This window comes from Excalfactoria chinensis, chromosome 3, assembly GCF_039878825.1.
Source record: "Excalfactoria chinensis isolate bCotChi1 chromosome 3, bCotChi1.hap2, whole genome shotgun sequence".
NCBI classification, from domain to species: domain Eukaryota; kingdom Metazoa; phylum Chordata; class Aves; order Galliformes; family Phasianidae; genus Excalfactoria; species Excalfactoria chinensis.
This window is the reverse complement of record NC_092827.1, coordinates 66,665,252-66,685,774: the sequence shown is the minus strand read 5'-3', so window position 1 is coordinate 66,685,774 and position 20,523 is coordinate 66,665,252. Positions and strand designations below refer to the sequence as shown.

At 47.9% G+C, this 20,523-nt stretch overlaps 1 protein-coding gene across 1 annotated transcript; it reads left to right on the top strand.

Moving 5' to 3' along the window:
- Window positions 1-884: 884 nt before the first annotated feature.
- Window positions 885-9,266, top strand: DLL1 (delta like canonical Notch ligand 1). The gene is made up of 11 exons (XM_072333216.1): window positions 885-1,877; window positions 1,994-2,305; window positions 2,422-2,482; window positions 2,601-2,858; window positions 5,072-5,132; window positions 5,595-5,725; window positions 5,891-6,060; window positions 6,199-6,415; window positions 7,109-7,901; window positions 8,016-8,133; window positions 8,527-9,266. The coding sequence occupies exons 1-11, from the start codon at window positions 1,818-1,820 to the stop codon at window positions 8,530-8,532; spliced, it is 2,187 nt and encodes a 728-aa protein (XP_072189317.1). The 5' UTR covers window positions 885-1,817; the 3' UTR covers window positions 8,533-9,266.
- Window positions 9,267-20,523: the final 11,257 nt, after the last annotated feature.

Below are 20,523 nucleotides of genomic sequence, written 5' to 3'. Positions count from 1 at the left end.
AAGAGCTAACTGATTCAGCCCTCACACAATAACAAACGGCCTTAATGACAGCCACGCGAACGACACACACCAAACTCACTTTTTACTAAGCTGAAGCAGGAAAAAAAAAAAAAAAAAAAAAAAAAAGGAAAAAAAAAAAAAAAAAGAGAGAGGGAGAGGCCGAGGTTGTTGGCGATGATGATAATAATCATAGAGGGGTGCGGGACCCTGGCGGAGCGGGGAGCTCTTCCTGGCGGCGGTGCTCGTGGAGACGGGAGCCGTAAGCCCCGCAGCCCCCGTTCACCGCTCCCGGGGCCGGGGGGGTAGGGGGGGACGGTGGGCAACGCCGGGATCCCGCGGGCCTCCACTGCGCTGCCGGGACGGGGGCTGCGAGCGGAGCGCGGGGACGGGCAAACCCGACTCGGGGTCGCGCCGTTCGCCCCCCGCTCCCACCCATCTCGCCGACGCCGGGGGAAATGCGTTGCGAACGGAAAGGGATCGGGTTCCCCCCGCTGCGGCTCGCTGCCGCCCGCCGGCCCCTGGGAGCCCCCCGGCAGCGGCCGCGGTCTCCGAGGCGCTTCTCGGGGCGGTGGCGGCGGCGGTGCCGGGGCCGCTGCCCGGTGCGGCGGGGGTGCCGCCCCTCTCCCCGTAGCAGAAGGGGGATTCTCGCGGTTCCCGAATTTGTAGGAATGTAAATGAGCACGTTTTGTGAGCGCGGAGGGGAGGGGGAGGAGGGTTGCACATTTTACAGCTCACTGACCATTTGGCGATCCATTGAGAGGAGGGTTTGGAAAAGTGGCTCCTTTGTGACAGCTCCAGCCAGATTGGGGGGCTGCTCATTTGCATCTCATTATGCATGCGGGCGGCCGGCGGGATATAAGGGAGGCCGGCGCCCACGGAGAGGCAGATCCTTCGCGTTCACCCTCGGAGAGAGCCGCGGGGCCGCGGCGCAGAGCGGGCACCCCCTGCCCCCCCGCAGGAGCACACCCGGACACGCTCCGTGCGCCGCTATTGAGACACGAGCTTATTTGTGTTGGCTGGGATTCTTCTCAAAACAAAAGTCAGCCCACAACAACGAACGAGCGGGAGCTTCTTTTGCAATTAAAAAAAAAAATAATAAAAACAATAAAAAGAAAAGAGGAAAAAAAAAAAAAAAACAACAAAAAGCCAAAAAACAAACCAAAACAAAAAGGATCAAGTCTCCAACGTGACCCGCTGCCGCCGCTGCCGCTTGACACCTTCCAGCCCCGACGTGCGCAGGGCGAGCGCTGCCGTTCGGAGCAGCTCAGAGCAGCGCAGAGCAGCCCCGCACCGCTCCGGGAATTATCGCCGCTGCCTCCCCGTCCCGCGTTGCCTCTGCGGAGGGATTTCCAGAGCGTCGATTTGTGACCTTCCTTGGGAAGCCTCTTCTCTGCCTCCGTTGGGAATTAAGTTGCTTTTGTTTCATTTTTCATTTTTTTATTATTATTATTCTCATTATTATTTTCTTCCTGGAGAAAAGGAGGAGCGCCGTGGATTGGGCAAGAAAAAGAGTTTAGCAGATTAATCTTAAAACTTTTTTTTTTTCTTTTTTTTTTTTTTTTTCTTTTTCCCCCCCTTCTTTCTTTCTTTTTCTTTTGCCATCCGAAAGAGCTGTCAGCCGCCTCCAGGCTGCACCTAGAGGTGTCGGTAGGGGGATAACAGTCAGAGACCCTCCTGAAAGCAGGAGACGGGACAGTACCCCCTCCGTCTCTGCGGGTCGGCTGTGGCCCCTCCGTTTTTTCCCCCTCCCCGAGAGACACTCTTCCTTTCCCTCCACGAAGACACAGGGGCAGGAACGCGAGCGCTGCCCCTCCGCCATGGGAGGCCGCTTCCTGCTGACGCTCGCCTTCCTCTCGGCGCTGCTGTGCCGCTGCCAGGTAAGTGCCGCCCGCCGTCCCCCGACGGGCTCGAACGGAGGGAGCGGGGAGGGCCGCCGGCTGCTGCCCCGCGCGCAGGGGCCGCTCCGCGGGCTGACGGCCGCTGTCCTCGGCAGGTTGACGGCTCCGGGGTGTTCGAGCTGAAGCTGCAGGAGTTTGTCAACAAGAAGGGGCTGCTCAATAATCGCAACTGCTGCCGGGGGGGTGGCCCCGGAGGAGCCGGGCTGCAGCAGTGCGACTGCAAGACCTTCTTCCGCGTCTGCCTGAAGCACTACCAGGCCAGCGTCTCCCCCGAGCCTCCCTGTACCTACGGCAGCGCCATCACCCCCGTCCTCGGCGCCAACTCCTTCAGCGTCCCCGACGGCGCGGGCGGCGCCGACCCCGCCTTCAGCAACCCCATCCGCTTCCCCTTCGGCTTCACCTGGCCCGTAAGTGTTGGGGCGGGGGGAGGGAGGGAGGAGGGGGGCCTTCCCTGGCTGCATGCGCGGCGCTGCCCCCCAGCCGTGCCCGCCCTCACGGCTGTCTGTGCTCCTTCTTTCCCCAGGGCACCTTCTCGCTCATCATCGAGGCTCTGCACACCGACTCACCCGACGACCTCACCACAGGTACCCGGCCCCGCGCGGGCCCCTCCCCACCGCGCTCCCTTCTCCCTCCCGCTGAGCATCTCCCCTTGCCCAGTCCGCTTCGGGCTGTCTCATCCCTCATCTCTCCGCTCTCGTGCAGAAAACCCCGAGCGGCTCATCAGCCGCCTGGCCACCCAGAGGCACCTGGCGGTAGGCGAGGAGTGGTCCCAGGACCTGCACAGCAGCGGCCGCACCGACCTCAAGTACTCGTATCGCTTTGTGTGTGATGAGCACTACTACGGGGAAGGCTGCTCTGTCTTCTGCCGGCCCCGTGACGATGCCTTCGGTCACTTCACCTGTGGAGAGCGTGGCGAGAAGGTCTGCAACCCAGGCTGGAAGGGCCAGTACTGCACTGAGCGTGAGTGTCCCTCTCGTGTCCCCTAAGCTCTCAGAGGGGGGGGTTCTCTAACCTCAGACTCTGTGGAGAGGCAGGTGTGTATGTTGCGAGGTGCAGGCTTCATCCATGTGGAGCATAGGCAGTCCTCAGTATTAGCATAGAAACTTAAGCAGATACATCTCAGGTTAACAAAATGGCAGTGCCAACATCACTTGCTTGCTCAGTTGCCAAGCTGATGGCAATATGTTCAACAGTTGCTTGGGGATGTATGACATCCATGGGTATGCAGCTCCAGGACAGGACCTGGGAGTTAGACTAGGTGACCTTTAAAGGTCCCTTCCATCTGAAGTGATTCAGCATCCCCATGACAAGGCTAGAGGTAGGGTTGCTGTGGCCTGATGTCTTCCCACCTTGCACTGAAAAAAGCAGTGGGATATCCAAGATGTCCTCTGCGGCCTTCAGGCCATATCCTGCTCCTTTGGGACCCTCACACACTGTTGCTGACAGGGTGATTGCACCCAGGGCCACCAGAGCACTCAGCTTCCTCCCCAGCACTTTCCTACTACCAGCATGAGTAGGCCATGGGACATGAGTTTTGAGTGAGCCCCAGCTTGAAGCTGTTGAGGAATGCAGTGTATTGGTACAGCAGGGAAAGCTGGGGCACTGAGCAGATCCCAGAGGGACAAGCAGACGTGGTTGCCAGGTACTGCTGGTTTTCCAAGAGGAGCCCTCTGTAGATACACAGCTGTGTACGGGCAGACGGATGCTCAGCTCACTGTGGTGTGTGGTGGCATTCTGTGTGTGCACACTGAGGCGTGTGGGCAGATGACACCGGGTGAGCCCTCCAGGCAGGCAGGGAGAGAACAGTCACAGTCCATAAAGCACCGTGGTCCCAGCTGAGCTGCTATATCACCCGGCCCAGACCAACTTGCTCACACTGCTCGTGGCTGCTGAGATGCTTCTAGCAGTTCATCTTACAATGTTGCACAATAAGCAGCAGGCAAAAGAGCTTTCGTTTCCTTAGATAGCATTTTAAATAGGAACTAGAACCTTTCCCATGATCAAAAGTGCTCGTCCCGGCTGTGTCAGGGGGTGGGGTGAGAGGAAGCCCTTTGATAACGAGTCCTTTCGGTGCTGTCAGCACTGGGGATGCCTGTGCACCACCGCTCTGCCCGCCGCCCAGCTCAGATCTGCCCATCTCTGTGCAGAGGACGCGGCTCCCGAGCCGTGTTTATGTGTGCATGCGAAAAGAATGTCTTCCCGTTAGCGAACCGAGCTCGCAGTGGCAGATTGCTTCCCGTCTCCTTGCCCTCGGTTCCATTCTTTCCAACTTGGAGGCGATCTGATTATCAGCACCGATTCTTTCTTTCCCTTCCCCCTCCCCCTTCCCCCCTCACACCCGCCCCAACTTCCCCGCCTTCCCCTTGCATGCCATTGTCTCCGGCTGGCTTTGTTGAATTAAAACTTTGCAGTGCCTGCTTAATGAGTTCCATAACCAGGCAAAGTAATGAGCAGAAGTCCCTTTCTCCCTCCCCTCTCCTCCCTCCCGCTGGCCCGCTTACCTCCTCACCATGCTCGGAGCTGCCCGCTCCTGTTCCGAGCGGGGGGGGGGGCAGAGAGGGGGAGGTAGGGGGGGGTGGAGGGAGGAGGGAAGAAGAACTTTAGACTTATTTATTTGAATAAGAAAAAAAGTTTTTGCAGCGAAATCACGCGCGTGCCATAGATTAGCCGTGGGCAGGGATAGGCTGCCCGGCCGTCGGCACCGGCCCCATTGGCTCCGAGGCCGGGGGTATTGTTGCAGCGGGGCAGCTGCTGGGAGAGAATAGACAATAGAGCAGCTGTCTTGCACTGGCACCCTGCACACCAGCTGTCCACTCTTATCTGCACACACACTTTCGGGGGATATTAAGAGGTGGAGCTGTGTGCATAGAATTGGAAAAAAGGACTTCTGACCCTCGCTGGGAAGGGAAGGGGGGCGAGGGGCTGCGGGGAAGGCAGCAATTGTGAGCCTTCTTTTGTCTGTGTGCAACTGTATTAAGAAGAATGCTCATCCCTGGCGATAAGTAAAGTGCCCGGCTACCAGGCGAGATCAATACTCCTGCAGGCTCCAGAGATTAACTCAGCTGCTATTAACTGCCCGGCCCCCCACCCACGGGGTGCTCTCGGGAGGGGATTCTGCAAGGGGAGGCGGTGGGCCCTGGTGCTCAACCCTTCCCTCCTTCCTCTGTTCACAGCGATTTGCCTGCCTGGGTGTGACGAGCAGCACGGCTTCTGCGACAAACCTGGGGAATGCAAGTAAGTTTTCTGCTCCCCCCTTCCTCCCTTCTTTGTCTTTAGCTTGGAAGCAGCAGTCCTGCGAGGGTCAGCTTCAGCACCTTTCTTCGTCTTAGATAGTAATTTAAGCAGTCCAGGTGATGCTAGATCGAGGCATTAATCTACAAGTCAAACATCGCCGTCATTAATATTAACCTAATGAGTTTACGGCGCAGTGTGTAAGGTTTGGCTGCTTGTTATTAGAGTAAACAAATTAACTACCTGCAACCGTGGCTCTATATGAGGAAGTGCAAGAGGTAGCTGGAGCTGATGAAAGCTGATGCTGCAGTTGGACTCGTTGACTTTCTCAGATGAAGGATCACTGCAGGCTTTTAGGAAACTTGATCCCCAACATCAGAGTTTGCGATAGGGTTTCCAAATGTGAGAAGTCTAAATCTGACAAGACTTTGTTGTTGACTTTTGCTTTCTTATTTCTTTCTTCAGGTGCAGAGTGGGCTGGCAGGGCCGATACTGTGATGAGTGCATCCGATACCCGGGCTGCCTGCATGGTACCTGTCAGCAGCCATGGCAGTGCAACTGCCAGGAAGGCTGGGGTGGCCTTTTCTGCAACCAGGGTAAGTTCTCGGGCTTTGCCTGAGCATCTCCCTCCAAAAGTAGAAAGCAGGCAGCTACTTCTAGCTCATGTGTGCTATGCTGGCCTTACAAATGAGCAAGCATTTTGACCGATTTCTCTCTTCTTTAATTAATTATTATTTTTATTATCTTTAAATCGTTCACAGACCTGAACTACTGTACTCACCACAAGCCATGCAAGAATGGTGCCACATGCACCAACACTGGTCAGGGGAGCTACACTTGTTCTTGCCGACCTGGGTACACAGGCTCCAGCTGCGAGATTGAAATCAACGAATGTGATGCCAATCCCTGCAAGAATGGTGGAAGCTGCACTGTAAGTTTGAGTTGGTTGTGCTGGGTGAAGCCCCGGGGGATGGGTCAATGTCAATTCGACTTATTTTTGAAGTTCTCCTTTGTATTTTAAAACAACTTCAGGTAAATATTTTCAATGTTTATCATGTCTTTCCCTCAGGATCTCGAGAACAGCTATTCCTGTACCTGCCCCCCAGGCTTCTATGGTAAAAACTGTGAGCTGAGTGCAATGACTTGTGCTGATGGACCGTGCTTCAATGGAGGGCGATGCACTGACAACCCTGATGGTGGATACAGCTGCCGCTGCCCACTGGGTTATTCTGGGTTCAACTGTGAAAAGAAAATCGATTACTGCAGTTCCAGCCCTTGTGCTAATGGTAAGGCCAAACATACTATGGTGACATTCTAAAAGGAGACTGTCCAGTCACTTTGCCTTTTGGTCTAGGGCTTGTAACGAGGCCCAGTGATAAACCATGGACCATGTCATGTCAGTAGTTGACTCGGTGGAGAAACTGTACTTAAAAAGGAATGATGTGTTATGGGCCACAACTTCAGATAGTGTTTTCTTAGGGGGTTATCGTGGCTGTGTAACTTGGCCCAAAACTTCATGCATACAGGCATGGAGGATTATATTTATAAAGACTCTTTGAAGCCGTACAAACACTGAGTATGATTAACTATAATCCAGCAATTGCAATCTTCCTGTTTTGATTAAAGTATTTAAGACTTTCTTTAATGCAGTCCTGCTCATCCACTGTCACTGTAACTCTGTAATGTGAGATTGTGGTGTGAACCTGATCTGAACTAGCTTCGTAGTCCCAGCTAGATGAAATGTCAAAAAAGGAATGGGATGCTGAGTGAAAAATAGATTTGATTAAGAAATACCTTTCTTTAAAAAAAGGTACTTTTTGTGGTGGCTAAGACCTGGCAAAGATGGAGCTAGCCTCCCAGAATGGAAGTTTTTCTCAACTGTGGGCTGTAACAACGGCCCTGAGAGCAGCAGTTGGGGTGTATTGCGGGGAGGGTCTGTACATACACCACTCAACCTTCGTCCCGTTTGCATCTTGCAGGAGCCCAGTGCGTTGATCTGGGGAACTCCTACATATGCCAGTGCCAGGCTGGCTTCACCGGCCGGCACTGTGACGACAACGTGGACGATTGCGCCTCCTTCCCCTGCGTCAATGGAGGGACCTGTCAGGATGGGGTCAACGACTACTCCTGCACCTGCCCCCCGGGATACAACGGGAAGAACTGCAGCACGCCGGTGAGCAGATGCGAGCACAACCCCTGCCACAACGGGGCCACCTGCCATGAGAGAAGCAACCGCTACGTGTGTGAGTGCGCTCGGGGCTACGGCGGCCTCAACTGCCAATTCTTGCTCCCCGAGCCACCTCAGGGACCAGTCATCGTTGACTTCACCGAGAAGTACACAGAGGGCCAGAACAGCCAGTTTCCCTGGATCGCGGTGTGCGCCGGGATTATTCTGGTCCTCATGCTGCTGCTGGGCTGCGCCGCCATCGTTGTCTGCGTCAGGCTGAAGGTGCAGAAAAGGCACCACCAGCCCGAGGCCTGCAGGAGCGAAACGGAGACCATGAACAACCTGGCCAACTGCCAGCGCGAGAAGGACATCTCCATAAGCATCATCGGTGCCACTCAGATTAAAAACACAAATAAGAAAGTAGACTTTCACAGCGATAACTCCGATAAAAATGGCTACAAAGTTAGATACCCATCAGTGGATTACAATTTGGTGCATGAACTCAAGAATGAGGACTCTGTGAAAGAGGAGCATGGCAAATGTGAAGCCAAGTGTGAAACGTATGATTCAGAGGCAGAAGAGAAAAGCGCAGTACAGCTAAAAAGGTATCGTGTTTACTCGAGTGCGGAGGGTGGCTTTACTCTGAAGGGTGCCTGTGTCACTTAAAGGTAGCGTTAAGCAACAGCCATCTGATCTGTGTTGTTTGTTTTTGTCTTCAGTAGTGACACTTCTGAAAGAAAACGGCCAGATTCAGTATATTCCACTTCAAAGGACACAAAGTACCAGTCGGTGTACGTCATATCAGAAGAGAAAGATGAGTGCATCATAGCAACTGAGGTTAGTATCCCACCTGGCAGTCAGACAAGTCTTGGTGTGTGATTCCCATCCAGAGCAAGTCAGGGCAGCCAAACCATTCTACCTGCTGCCACAGTCATCTGTACCTGCTGAAATGTGGCCACCTTCGGTCTGTGGCACCACAGATGTTGAAAAAACTTGTGGATTAAGATAAGCACCAGTGGGGGTTACAGGGACAGCAATTTTTTCAGGCAAGGGTCTAACTGTAGTGCAGTTGCAGCCTACTAACCCTACTGACTCATTCTTTCATATGCTTCCTGCAGAGCCCGCTTTTGCTCCGCATTGAGGTGAAGTCCTGACCCTCTGCATCCTCGAAGTCCTCTGCTTTCTTTTTATTAACCTCTTCTGGTCTCTGCTTCTGTTTTCTCTCAACAGGTGTAAAACAGACGTGATATATATGGTAAAGCTTTTGTTCAGAACAATTTCAAAGGAGACGTGCCCCAATGAATGCTGCTGAAAGAGGAATGAGAGCTAGATTCCTTCACTGACTGCTGCTGAGAAACTAAATTCAGGCTTGAGCTGGTTCTCTACTGAAGTTAGCAAAGTGACTGCAAAATAAAGAAACAAGATGGACACCAGGCAAGGGTCTGTGTTCAAGGATTACTGTTGCACTGCCTTTTATGAATTTTATCATTGCACTATGGTCAGTTGCTTTTCTATATATATTTAAATGAATGGACTTAATTACTACATAAGAAGCATGCACTGCCTGAAGTGTATATTTTGGATTCTTATGAGCCAGTCTTTTCTTGAATTAGAGACAGAAACACTGCCTTTATTGTCTTTTTTGATACTAAAATGTGTTTTTACTAGGTGAGAAAAAGTGTGTTATTTTTTGGAATCTGTAAAAATATTTTCCTGATAATTGTAAAGCTTGAGTATTTTGTGATGTTCCTTTTTTTTATAATTTAAATTTTTTGGTAAATATGTACAAAGGCACTTCGGGTCTATGTGACTATATTTTTTTGTATATAAATGTATTTATGGAATATTGTGCAAATGTTATTTGAGGGTTTTTTTTGTTTTTTTCTTTTTTTTTTCTTTTTTTTTAACTGTTTTGTTAATGAAGAAATTCATTTTTAAAATATTTTTCCAAAATAAATATTATTGATGATAACCAGAGTGCTACGTTTATTCCATAGCAGATGATGAGCCAGACTAAACCTTGCAACAAGAGGTCTGACACGTTTCTGGGGACTCGGGGGTAGATGGGATAGACCAAGGTCCATCACAAAGAGTGGGGAACAACTTGCTGTATGTTGACCCCCCCCCCCCCACTCACCCCTTAATGTTCTGATCTATTAACCCCATGGCTGCGCTCTCTCTTAGCCAAAGGCAAATGTCTGTAAAATCCTTGAGTAATGCTTGCTCAGTCATCTTGGACTGTATATGTATAAACATGTACAGCATCACTTCCCAAGGAGGAGTGATGCAAATGCACTCTATCGCAATGCAGGCACGGGGCTTGTCCTGGCTCAGCTCTGTTTCCTGCTACTTTAAACACTTGCCTGCAGTCCATGGGTGTTTGAGGCCCACTAGCTCTGATCCTTAGTGCCAACCTTAGTGCCTACAAGAGCTTCCCCAGCCACTCCAGCCTGGGGATGGCCCTTCCCAGGATAGGAGGACACAGAGTTGGCTAATGGCCACAGTTCTCTTGACTATGACATCTATCTCAAGTATGTTGTACCTTTAGCTTCAACTTGGCCCATGGTGCCCGCTGCCATTATACTGGGTCAATGTGTGACCCCATCCCCTGGTTTGGTGCTGAATGCTCAGCCCATTTCCCAATGTAGTTTGCCCTAATGAGCAAGGAAAGGAAAACCTAGAAAAATCATTTATGTTTTGATCCATTCAAGTGGATTCCACCCCAGTCTCTGTGGGTTACCTCCTGCAGCTTCTGGGAGATGAAGATAGTCCGTTCCCATTCTATTCAGCAGAGGTGAATTCTATCCCAAAAGAGTAGCATGCAGTAGCACATATAATCAAGCAATTACAGCAAATGGTGATCTATAAACTGTATATGTGCTTGCCTTATTTTAAGTGTACAAAAATGTGAGAGCAACTAGAACTGTACTTCTGTATGGGGTCAGTAGAAAACACACACTGACTAAAGGGGCTTGTCCATCTATAGGGTCTTCTCACTGAGTCAGCCCTTAGATGAGATCTACTCAGTTCCCCAGAAGTGACCTAACAAGGTATATCCTACTCATTTATTCTGAAGTGTCTTTTTAGGGAAGGTTTCCATGAGGAAAGCAGCATGGAGTCACTGTGACATGTTTTGTGATGGTGTGAACAGTATTTACAAGCAGAAGGCTGATACAGCCAAAAAAATCAGTCAATAAATCTCATAGTGACCCAGGCATGACAGTGTGTATGGCAGTAGGGTGCTCAGAGCAATGCAGTCTCACAAACTGGACAAACCTTGAGCAAATTGCTTTGTTACTTTTTGCTCCTAAGCTTTTTTGGGGCAGGCTTTTCTCTCATGACGTGCGGCATTTCGCACAGCCAGTGCCAGTGTCTCAACTGGGACATCTTAATGCTACTTCCGTATAAAAAACAGCAACAAAGAGAAGTCACTGATGGCTGAGGGCCTCTGTGACAATGTTAGGCCTCCAGCACCAACTCAAGCATTACATAGTGTACTGCCAGGCAAAGGGCTGGAGAAGCACGCAGCCCCTTGCTCTGGTGAGGAGGCACAGCATCAGCATGTAATCAGCTTCATGTAAAGATAAGACTACTTCAGAAAGCTGAGATTGTTTCCGTGTGCTAGTTACTGGATATGCTGAGTTTGGTGAACAAAAGGCACTGCAGGAAAAGGGGAGAGCTGGGCTTTGTCCTTCTGAAGCTCTTTCTGCAACCACAGCTTCACAGATATCTCAGTGGCTTCTTCGGCTCCTGTCTTGAGCATGGCTGGGGCTCTTGCCTCATGCAGCATTTATTCCTTGCACCATGTCCTCCATGGGGCTCTTGGTGAACAGACTGAGGCATGCAGTGGCAAGCAATGGATCCTCACTCTGCATCATAGCACCCAGTTCTTCTAAAGGACAAAAAGAACGACCTAGGCAGCATGCAGAAGTCATACAGGTGGCTTTGGGCTCTGCTCTGCCCAGCCCTGTGTGTGAGGAGAAGGCCAGCTGGCTGCCCAAAAGCAGCAGGAACCCCCCTGTTGGCAGGGTCTCCTGCCTCCTTGGTCTGAAAAGAGAGGAGAGCTGGCGTGGGGAGGCCGTTTAGCTGGGACAGCTGAGAATTCAGGGCCTGATCCAACACCCATTAAAATTATTGGAAAGGCTCCAACAAGCTCAGGGACACGTGGCAGTGTGCCCCTTCTGACGCAGCACATCCTGGGGCTGCAGCATGCACTCACACAGTGTTAAAGCTCACGGTCACTCCAACCACGTCGGTGCCACCCCAAGACTCATCCCTGGGATGGGGGCTGGAGAAGGCACCTTCAGGGTACGTCCTACCTGCACGCCTGCTTCTTAGTGGTGAGTGGTAGCATCCTGTAAACTTTTTTGCAAGGCTGACACGGACAGTATTTGTCAGACACTCAGATTAGTAGGGGGGGATTTTTGTTAAGTGAGGCACGCACAGCCTTCAAAATACAGCAAGTGGTGGGCTCAGAGTGCCTCAGGTTTTATTGCAAGGCGTGTTTATGCATCTCTTTAAACTGATATTTGTACTTTGTGCATCAGGACCTAGGCGTCAGGAAACTTGGGTACTATTCCTGGCTCTGCTGCAGACACGATGCATGACCTTGGGAGAGGAAGGATGGTCTGGTGGTCAGGGCGCTGCCCAGGGACCCAGGAGGGCCCCCTTCTATTTCCAGTGCTCCCTCCAGACTTCCTGTGCAACCTTGGACCTGGGTCACTTAATCTTTGCAGGGCCTTAGGAAAGTAGGGGCCTCCTGGCTGTGCGGGCAAGGAGAAGTTCAGAGGATACTGTGGTGGTGGGGAATGTCAAAATACCCTCTGAGGTGAGCAAAGCTATTTCCTACCTCCATAAGTCAGACTGCTTGTCTGTGAGATGGAGAGCTATTTTTGTATAGTGCTTTGAGATGCTTGCATGGGATAAAGATTCCCATTACAGCTGAAACATCCATCATCTGAGGGAGGAGATGCAAACCCCACACTGGCAGTACAGAGACGCCCTCCCAGGGATGCAGCTGCAGAGTTCTGAGTGCATGGGGTCTGCCACTGTGCAAGGACAGATGCCCTATGAGGCAGCATTCAAGTGGGAAGCAGAGCAGAGCTCAAAGGGCCATCACCCTCTGCTCGTGGGGATCCTCTCTGCTCCCTTCCCTCCTATGGAGCTCTTCTTCCACTTGGCTGCTAAGGCTTGTCGGTCTCTATTACCTGCCATGTGGGTCAGAGGAAAACAAACACGGCAGGAATGACTGCAGCCCTGAAACAGCACAGATAACTGTGCTCGAGGGACCAGGAACTGTTTAATTTCCCAGCAGAGATGTACCCAGAGCATCACTGAGTGCTGTGCTGAAGGATCCTTGCTCCATGGCATGGAGGGGGAATGCGGTGCCTCAGCTGTGGGGTAGCGGTAGGGACAGTGCAGACTCATGCCAACTGCTCAGGGTAGCAGTGGTTGTGCAAAAGCCTGCTCTGTGCATGGGCTATATACGACTGTGATGATCTTTCTCCTGGTGTAAAACTACACCAACAGAACGGCCACTGTGGATGCAGCTATGTCGAAATAAAGGTCATGTATATCAGGGCAAAGAAATTCCCTTCCCTTGTTTATTTATCTAAACTGCGCTGGTAAAAGCAGCTTTACACCATCATATTCTCCAAAGCACAATTGTGCTGCTATTGAGCAGCAGGTCTAAATCTGCTCGGACAAGGTTGAATTTGCACAGGCTGATGCAATGTGTCGGTTAGCGTGTGCATCTCTTTGGGGTGATTTCCCAGCACACTGAGGGCTAAGCAGGAGAAAGGGTTGGGAGGGGGCGTCCCCTGTCCTCTTTCACAACATGAAACATGAACTTTGCGAGGGGAAAGGACTTTGTATGGGAAAGGATAGAACAAGAGAAACTTCTGGCCTGCTCTTGGTGCCAGGAGACACTGTGGAGCCACTTCTCCACCCAGCTCCCAGCACCACGGGGGCGTCAGCATCGGAGAGGGCTTGTGAGCATTTTGAACCAGAATTTTCACCTGCCAGAGAAGGTTTTCAAGTTATTATTTGCTAAAAAAGAACATTTTCAGCGGTAAAGTTGCTTTCCAGTGATGGCAAACTGGAATATCCGCTTGTAAAGCTCCTGTGGGTTTCACTTTCTTCACGAAGCAAGAAAGCAAAATGACAAGCAAGCACTTCTCAGAAGACAGAAAGTTCGTTGAAAACTTCCTTTCTTTCTTTTCTTTTCAAAAATAGAATCAGTCTGGGAATTGCACCTCATTAACAAGTAGCAAATGTTACTTCTGATTTTGCTGGAGCACGTGAAACTTTTAAAAGCTGCGTTCTGCCCCTTGCCCCATTTTCTGGCCCTCATAGGCAGCACGTTAGTGGCACAAGGAAGGCTGCGTCAAAAACAAGCAAATGGCAGGATTTGGCCGTATGTCAGAAAGCACCTTTAATGTAACCTGCACAAAGGAAAAGTGGCATTCTCAGGAACAACTGATTGCGTAAGACACAAAGCATTAGGAGAAATAAGCTCCTAGAGTACAAGGCCAACGCTTTACCATTTATAACCTCTCCTGAAAGTTTTCAAGAGGCGTAGAGTCAAAATACTTAATCTGCACTTGAAATAAAAAGCTCCACACACAGGAGAATGGGGCCTTCAGTACTTGGATCTGAGCAACATATCCAAAATAATTTGCCTGTTGCTAGCGTATTTTCCTTTTCAAGATACCAAGAGTTTTTTCCTTTACGAGGTTTTCCATATATGCAAACACGGGTGTTTACAAAGGCCACCTGTCTGAAAAATGTGAGCCCTTTGCTTCAGTCTGGTTTTACCTTGTTCTGAATCAAAGGGGCTGTGGAATTCTCCATTGCCCACAGTGGTGATGGTCTGGCACAGCTGCCACTGCTGCTGTTGTGAGTGTCTTTGGAAAGACAGACACTCAGCGCTCCTGCTCCAAGCTGGACTGTTCAGAACAAAACCAAAAACAAGTGGAAGGACAACATATCATGCTGGTTGGAGCTTGCATCTGAATTTTCTTTCTTACTTTCCATATCAGCTTCAAGAAAGGAACCATGAAAACCATGTAATGTTGTTTAAGTTCTTACAATTTTCTTCAGGAAGTGTTATCTGGAATGGCAGTTGTGAGCACACAAACTCAGCAGACTTATCTGCGTTATCTAATTACCAGACTATAAAGTTCTGCTGACATTTCCTTTTGATAAATACAATACACTGCTTTCTTTATCTATCTATATTAAAGAAACAGTGTTCTCCTAATTCCAACCCCATGCATGCATTTAACTAGAACAACGCTGTAAAACCCAAGACTAACAGAAATGTTGCCACAACTTCAACAGTCATAAATGAAAGCAGTGGCTTTCAGATGAAAAATATTATCTAATTGTGGTAGGAAACCACTGCGAACCTCAACATTTAAACTACAAACAAGCATGGAACAGATTTGACTGATGTTAATTAAGCAAAAAAGAGAGAGGTGGAAAAAGAAAAAGGTAACAAACAGCACAGATATTACAAGTATGCTTGCATTTCTTCCCTGCTGCTGATGTGCTTAACTGTGGTGCAGAAATATGTCAGTATTTATTGAAAGATTTTCAAGTTGTGATTGCTATAGATGGCTGGACTTTCACAGCTCTCTTCTCATGCACAAGAGAGTTCTCTATGGTCATTGGAAATGGGGCTCCCCTGCCCCAAGCTTTGGCACCAGAGCCCTGCAGGTAATGGACAAAAGGGAATGGTGCCTCTGAAGAACTCTTGTTGTTCTCCGAGCTCCCTTGCTTTCCTTTCCTACACCAGAAGAGGTCTGGGAGCCTCCTGTTCTGGGAAGGGAAGAGGCAGGAGGCAGCCAGAGGGGTGTTGTGAGGAACCTCCTTGCCTGCTCCACAGGGGACCCCAGCAGGGCTTGCTGTGAGCTGGAGGCTCAAAGATAAAACCAACACCAAAACACTCAACATCTGTAGCATGCAAATTCCAGCTTGTAAGCCTTTTGAATTTCCATTTGCCTCAGTAAGAATTAGGCACAGGGAAGTTGGGGTGGTTGAGAATCTTTTGGCACCTGTATGCTTGCAAGGAAGTGGCCCTATTTGTCACAGACAGGCTCCATCAGAGAGTCAGAGGCAGAACTAGGAGATGAAGGTGGAACTCTAGCATCGCCAGAATAAAAAAAGAGCCTGTAAATGACAAAGAAAAGCTGCATTACCATAGTGGGGTAATTCACAAATGCACCTTTCAGATCAAAGGTAGTCATCAAGTACCGAGGATGTTCCACAGTGCGTTCAGATAGGAAAATACCCATTTTTGTCAGAAATGCTAAAGGAAGTGTTAATGACAGGAATAAATAACAGGTGCTGGGAACAGCTGTTACTGATTAATGACTTGTCTTTTTTTCCCCACTTTTTTTAATAGGTTTTCTGCTTGGAGGAATCAGAAGTTTTCAGTAACATTTCATTCTCAGACATTTGAGGAATGCTTTTTTTCCCTTTCTTCATTAAAGGACTCCTCAATTATTTCTAAGGCAAACCAGATTCAAGAACATTCGAGCTCAATTAATATTTTGAGTTTCAAGCCATCAATAGTTGAGGAAAATCCGAGTTTTAATGGTTTTCAAGTGCACAAATAAGCTTTCTTTCTTTCTTGCTTTTCCCCCTTGTTGTAGATGCTAACGAGCCTTTTGCTTTTTCACTCTTTCTGGTTTGCTTTTTTTCTTCTCTTTCTCTCCTTACCTCTCCATCTCCCTCTTGCCGTTTATATGAGGTACCTGGAGGTGGTCTTCAATGTGCATATTTAGCCTTGAAGAGGTCTTTTTTTAAGTGTGTGAAGAATTATGAGATTAAATATTGCCAGAAAGGCTGCCACTGCTGCCATTTTGCAATGATTAAGTAATTGAGAAGTCATTGAGAACAGCTCAGTGGAAACATCTGCTCTGTGCCTTGAGGCAATCAAGAGAAGCAAACAAAATAGTGTGATGGAAAACACGCTAATAATTAAATCATTAATTTTTATATAACAATCTAATTTTCTAATGCACCTACATCTACTTCAGAAAACGTGGCAAGTAGTATAATCTCTTGTTCTCCAGTACAGGAACTTAGGCACAGAAGCATCTTGGTCTCTTGAAGTCATTGGGGATGCTGGTATTAACTCAGATGGGACTAGGATTTCTTACAGAAATGAGTACTTACTGTAGATCATCCAAGAGGCCTTTTCAGTAGCCTACAGCCCTAGCTTTTTGCAGTGTAAAATGGACAGAAAGACAGAGTCAGTTCCCATCTCTACATTTCTAAACAAATAGGGTCAAAAATGAATGTATTTCAGAGACTGACAGTGGAGGTGATTATGTGTGTGGGAAGATTTATATACCGTGAAAAAAAATGCTAGAGTTTACTTAACAAGGGGAACATAGTAATGCATGGAACAGTGAATAGACCTCTTCTACTTGCCTGCTGGAAAAGGACAGAATTGGAGAAGCTACAACAGAGTTCATCAGTGGAGTTTTGTCCCTTTGAATTTTGATGCCATTTCAAGAGCTTAGCAGGCTTTAGAAAAGGGTCGTTGATTTTATCAGTAGCGAAGATCTTTACAGCTTCATTAGGGAGAATAAATACTAGCATGCAAATCCTAACATGCTGAAGCATAATACAACCATTAACTACTCAGGACACTTTACATGTTACTTACCCTCCCAAGCCTAGTGGCTTTGCCTCTTTCTTCTAAAACAACTGTTTGAGATCACCTCCAAAGGTAAGATGCAGTATTAACTAAAACAGTGGTTTAGTGACAAGGCTGAAGTGAAGAGTTGAGATTTGCTTCCTCACTGTTTTCAGAAACTCAGTTATCTGATCTCATTTTTCCCTTCATCTGAAGATAATGCTACCTATAACAGTATCATGCTATCTTAATCTTTTATCGCTCATAAACTGAAAACACACAGTTGCGATGGAGCCATAACTGTGGAAGGGTACAGCAGCAATCTGTTACCTATGACAGTTCAAAAGAGAAAAGCAGATACAATTGTACATAAGAGAAGGCTATAGTCAGGCCAAAGGCAATGGTCCTTACTGATATGCATAACAAAGGCCATTAGCTCATGGCCTAGGAGGAGAAATGAACCCCTGTTCTGTGCTGTGCACAGCCGTACCCACCATGTGCGGTTCCACGTGGAATAGGGTCACTTGCTGTGTCCCAACTGCCACCTCGTGAGCCATGTGGCTCCAGGGCTACATGTGGAGCAGTCCCACTGCAATCCTAGCATTGCCTTGTGCCCTCAAACTGCTTGTGAGATGTAGAGACTGCATTTCAAGGTAACACAGACACATAACTCTAGTCCAAAGCAATTCTAGAGCATCCATGCACTCTTTTCATTATCCATCTACCGTACTTCTCCTCCGTGACCACACCTAAGATTTTTCTTTTTTTTGCAGCTGACAAGACTGAAATAAAACATGGTGCTATATTTAGATTTGCTAATTGTTATGAACAAGACGCTTCTGGTTCCAAGAAAACATCCTTGCCTAAAACAGTTTCTGATAAAGCGAAGTGCCGAGCTAATGGATCTGTTCAGTTTTATATGCAGGCTGTGACCATCCTGGACCGATTTAAAGATGTTCAGGAAGTATTCCTTCTGCCCAAAGAAATCCATTCCACAGTTTTCAGCATCCCTCTCTGACAACCAGGATTTCAAATCCCTTTATCTGGAGACAAACAGAAAGTGTGTGCTTGTGGTGAATAATTTGAGCTGATATTCTTGCCAGCTGTTAAGGGACACATGCAGAAAAAAAAAAAGTCAGTGACATCTGGTCAACACTGATATTTCCTAACAGGAGTATTTGTTTCGGCATGGGGAAAGGGTGGTGGGAGAAAGAAAAATGCCATCTTCGTGCACCCCTTTGCCCCCTTTTGAAAAGTGAAAGTGATAACATTGACCACAGCAACTGGAACAAAAATTGCGACTTACATCATGGGGAAACAGTGACATTACATTAGCCCATATTACACAATGGTTGAGCAGTTGCTTTCACACACTAAGCTTTCAACTTTAACTTTTTTTTCCCCCCTTAAGCTATACAATGGATTTTTTTGCTGAGTTGGAAAATATCAGGAGACAGGCAGAAAGCCTTCCTTTTGTTCCTTCATCCTGCCGAGCACCTCATCATAAAGATTTTTTCCCTTCTGCTCTGTTTTGCTTTCCTAACTTCCTTTCCCCTTTTCACCCTCCCCCACTTTTTTCTCTCTTCTTTCTTTCTTTCTTTCTTTCTTTCTTTCTTTCTTTCTTTCTTTCTTTCTTTCTTTCTTTCTTTCTTTCTTTCTTTCTTTCTTTCTTTCTTTCTTTCTTTCTTTCTTTCTTTCTTTCTTTCTTTCTTTCTTTCTTTCTTTCTTTCTTTCTTTCTTTCTCTCTTTCTTTCTTTCTTTCTCTCTTTCTCTCTTTCTCTCTTTCTCTCTTTCTCTCTTTCTCTCTTTCTCTCCTTCTCTCTCTCTTTCTCTCTCTCTTTCTTTCTCTTTCTTTCTCTTTCTTTCTCTCTTTCTCTCTCTCTGTCTTTTTCTCTTTCTTGCTTTCTTTCCTTCTTTCCTTTTTTTCTTCTTTCCTCCTTTCTCTTTCTCTCTTTCTCCCCTTCTCTCTTTCTCTTTCTCTCTTCCTTTCTCTCTTTCTTTCTCTTCCTTTCTCTCTTTCTTTCTCTTCCTTTCTCTCTTTCCCTCTTTCTCTCTTTCTTTCTCTTTCTCAAACAAATGTGACTAATTAACAGCAGGACTTCTTTCCACCAAATTGTAAAATCGCCTCTTTTAACTTCATAAAGGTGATAAGACCACATCCCCATTTGTTCTTAGGAAGTGAGCTTTTTAACTGCCTTCTAAGTGATTCAAGTGATGGTCTTTCTGGGTCTCAGATTGGAAGAGAAGTTGACTTTAGTTCAAGAGCGACTTCAGATCTCTCTCCTCTTTCGGGTCTTTTCACGGAAGTACACCCAGCTCAAGTCAGAAGATAATAGAAATCCCAGAATGGAAACACATTAAAAAAAAGTTGTTTCCTGGGGTCAACAAAGGACAGGAAAAGAGCCAACAATTACTTAAATAAACAGTATTCATAAAAACAAAACAAAAAAAAAAAAAAAAAAATACATGCCTATACAAACTGAGTTCCATGCGAAGGAAGCAATGGTTTAAAGAAAGTCAGCGTTCATTCTGCTGAAGTCCAGTAGTGTTAGGAAAAGGAAATCAAAACCAAGTGGAATTCCAGCAGTACTTACCCTCATTAAAACATCTTTCTTTCCCCCTTCTTCTTACTTCACATAATACTCTGCTCTTTCATAACACTTTTCATCCCAAGAGCAGTAGCAGCAGCAGGGGGGACATTTCCTGGGATCAGTGACTATCTGGAAGCTAATAAACTTCTGCAGCATCTCCAACCAACAGCTCCACCAGTAACTCTTCAGAAACAATTTGAACTCCTCAGGCATTTCTGCTTACTAAGATAAAGAACAGAAGAGTGCTAGAATAATTGGGATTTTTGTACTGAATTCTTATCTTAGAAAAATCTTGGCAGGAAACAAAGAGATGAATAGCGACTTTAAGTTGAATGTGAAAGATGCAGCAGCAAGAGGGGAATTCAGTCTTTGTTTACTAATGACGACTGCCTGCTGTCGACATAGCAAAAATCAACTGTCCCAGCAATCACTGTGGAAATCTATGGCTTCTCAGAGGAACTGCAGGGTAAGTGCAGGGGAGAACAGGCAAGGGAAACTGCCCTGCTGGGAGCAAATGCTTGGCCTTGACAAAACAGAGTGCTCAGGCCCTTATGTTGTGGCATTCAATGTTGGGGAAGCCATGTGCTCCCTGGCAGTGACTCAGCTGGCAGAAGTGGTCCTGCAACAACTTATCTGGCTACTGAACTCTGATGTTCTTTAGCAGGAATCAGTGTGAAGGCAGGAGGCCAGAATGCAGGACTCAGAAATCTGTGAGAATGGTGGGTCTGTCCCTCCTTGAGGTCCCTTGCACAGACATGCAAAGCTGTACTATTTATTTTCTTTACTTCTTTGGGTTGGAGCTTCAGCATTTCCCTCTGTGTTTAGGTGCTGGAGACTGGCTCTCTGCCCACAAGGTGGGTGAGGTGCTCTAAGACGAGCCATCTGATACCACAGACCTAGAGTCTCCATTAAAGGAAGAAGCCCTAGGTCTTTTGAATAGCCATTTCCAGAAACACAAAACCTATCGGAATACATGTTGGGATCAGC

Coding starts and splice junctions, on each gene's coding strand:
- DLL1 (XM_072333216.1), top strand. CDS start 1,818: ATGGGAGGCCGCTTCCTGCTGACGCTCGCCTTCCTCTCGGCGCTGCTG. Junction 5,133..5,594: donor GACAAACCTGGGGAATGCAA/GTAAGTTTTCTG, acceptor TTCTTTCTTCAG/GTGCAGAGTGGGCTGGCAGG. Junction 6,416..7,108: donor TTCCAGCCCTTGTGCTAATG/GTAAGGCCAAAC, acceptor TGCATCTTGCAG/GAGCCCAGTGCGTTGATCTG.